The following is a 1,518-nucleotide window of genomic DNA, read 5'->3' as shown; positions in this document are numbered from 1 at the left end:
TTATCATTATTATAATACTATGATACAAGATATAAGTACATTGGTTTAGTGATTGCAGGCTGCTCCTCTCATATCACAGCGAGGGGCGCTGCCGGGCCCGCCTCCTAAATTACACTTATATTCTATCGTTTTCGCATTTGTTCTGTTCCAATTTCTCTTTTTTATCAAACACGCACATACACTCATAACAAACGGAAGCAACACATATACAATCGCGCGTGTATATAATTCACACATTCAATTCACACTTCCTGTCGTACCAATATAATATTTTGCGTAATAATATATATATAATTTTTATGTGTATGTATATATTTATAACGTAGCCTTAGATGACCCGGAGAGAGGTGACCATCGCTATCGCGAATGGACGGTCAAATTATGTCAGGGAGACCCGTTAAGACGCGACGCCACGTGTCTTGCGGCTCCAATACGCTAATGCTCGCTTTTTTCGCGAGCCGAGCTCAGTCTAGGCGCCGTGTCTAGCGCGGGGATTCCCCCGAATCCCGTACGAAGAGATTCGACGTCCAGAATCGTACATATGTTACATACGTACGTATATTAACGTGGCTCGATCGCATATGCGCGCGGGATCAATATTTAAGCCGTCGCCGGCACGCATCAACGGCCGGCGGGCGATGTGACATTCCGACTTGAATAAACAATGATAAACGTGATGACGCGATTGAGTCACGCGAATCGAAAGATTCCGAATCGAGATGAAAAATTCTCGGTATCGTAACTTACTCGGGAGCCGTATCGACGGATCGATCTAATTCATCTATCGACCCCTACTTTATGCATTAAGACTAGCGCGATAATAGGAACATGGTGTCCTCGTTTGTAGATACTAGGATCACTACCGGAAGGAGTGAGATGATGGAGAAGAGAGGGGCATAGGGATATGTCGTTACTCGCGTATGTGAGGAAATACCAAGTAAATCGATTATATCAGTCCTTAGAAGATTGTCCTCCGTTTTGAAATGCACGGAAACACCATATAGAAAAGATAGTCGCGTCGCATTGTGACCCCTCCGATCGGGATTCGCCGGGGATCACTGTCGCAAGACCGGAAACCGCTGCTTCTACTCCGGACGAGCCCGTTTCATTTTTCGCGGATCGCGTGGATGCTGCGGAACCGATACAGGTCGACGGGAAACTTTCGCCGATTGGGACGGAGGGACGGGGGTCCAAGATTGCTCGCAGTTTACATGTCATTAGCATTCGCTCACCACGCGAAGAATCTTCTTTGTTCTCTAAATTGATTCAGTCTGGAAGAATTCTCTCGCGAATCGTGATTATACGCTCAGCCTCTTATTACTCGGCAGAGATTCGGCCACCGTGAATAAATGGTCGCGTCTTCCTTCGTATGGCTAGATGGGAAGATATGTATTCGTTAAGTTTCACGCGGCTAATCCTTCTCCCCTCGTCGGTGGCGGTGGTAGACGGGCGGCGGTGGGTGGCGTGGCGTCGTTCTCGGTTCTGCTCGGTGTCTCTCGGTCGAAATGATGCTGAAGA

The 1,518-nt window shown here is 47.4% G+C and overlaps 1 protein-coding gene across 1 annotated transcript in view; it reads right to left on the bottom strand.

The window, feature by feature from the left end:
• Positions 1-329: 329 nt before the first annotated feature.
• The window catches only part of LOC115243471 (homeotic protein spalt-major-like), a 110,104-nt gene continuing 108,915 nt past the window's right edge, over positions 330-1,518 (bottom strand). The window contains exon 9 of the mRNA XM_029820519.1: positions 330-1,518. Coding sequence (XP_029676379.1) covers positions 1,404-1,518 — 115 coding nt within the window. The 3' untranslated portion in view covers positions 330-1,403.

The sequence above is a fragment of the Formica exsecta genome, unplaced genomic scaffold, assembly GCF_003651465.1.
Source record: "Formica exsecta isolate Colony F162 unplaced genomic scaffold, ASM365146v1 scaffold72, whole genome shotgun sequence".
NCBI classification, from domain to species: domain Eukaryota; kingdom Metazoa; phylum Arthropoda; class Insecta; order Hymenoptera; family Formicidae; genus Formica; species Formica exsecta.
Note: the sequence above shows the minus strand (reverse complement) of the source record. Positions and strands in the feature narration are given on the sequence as shown.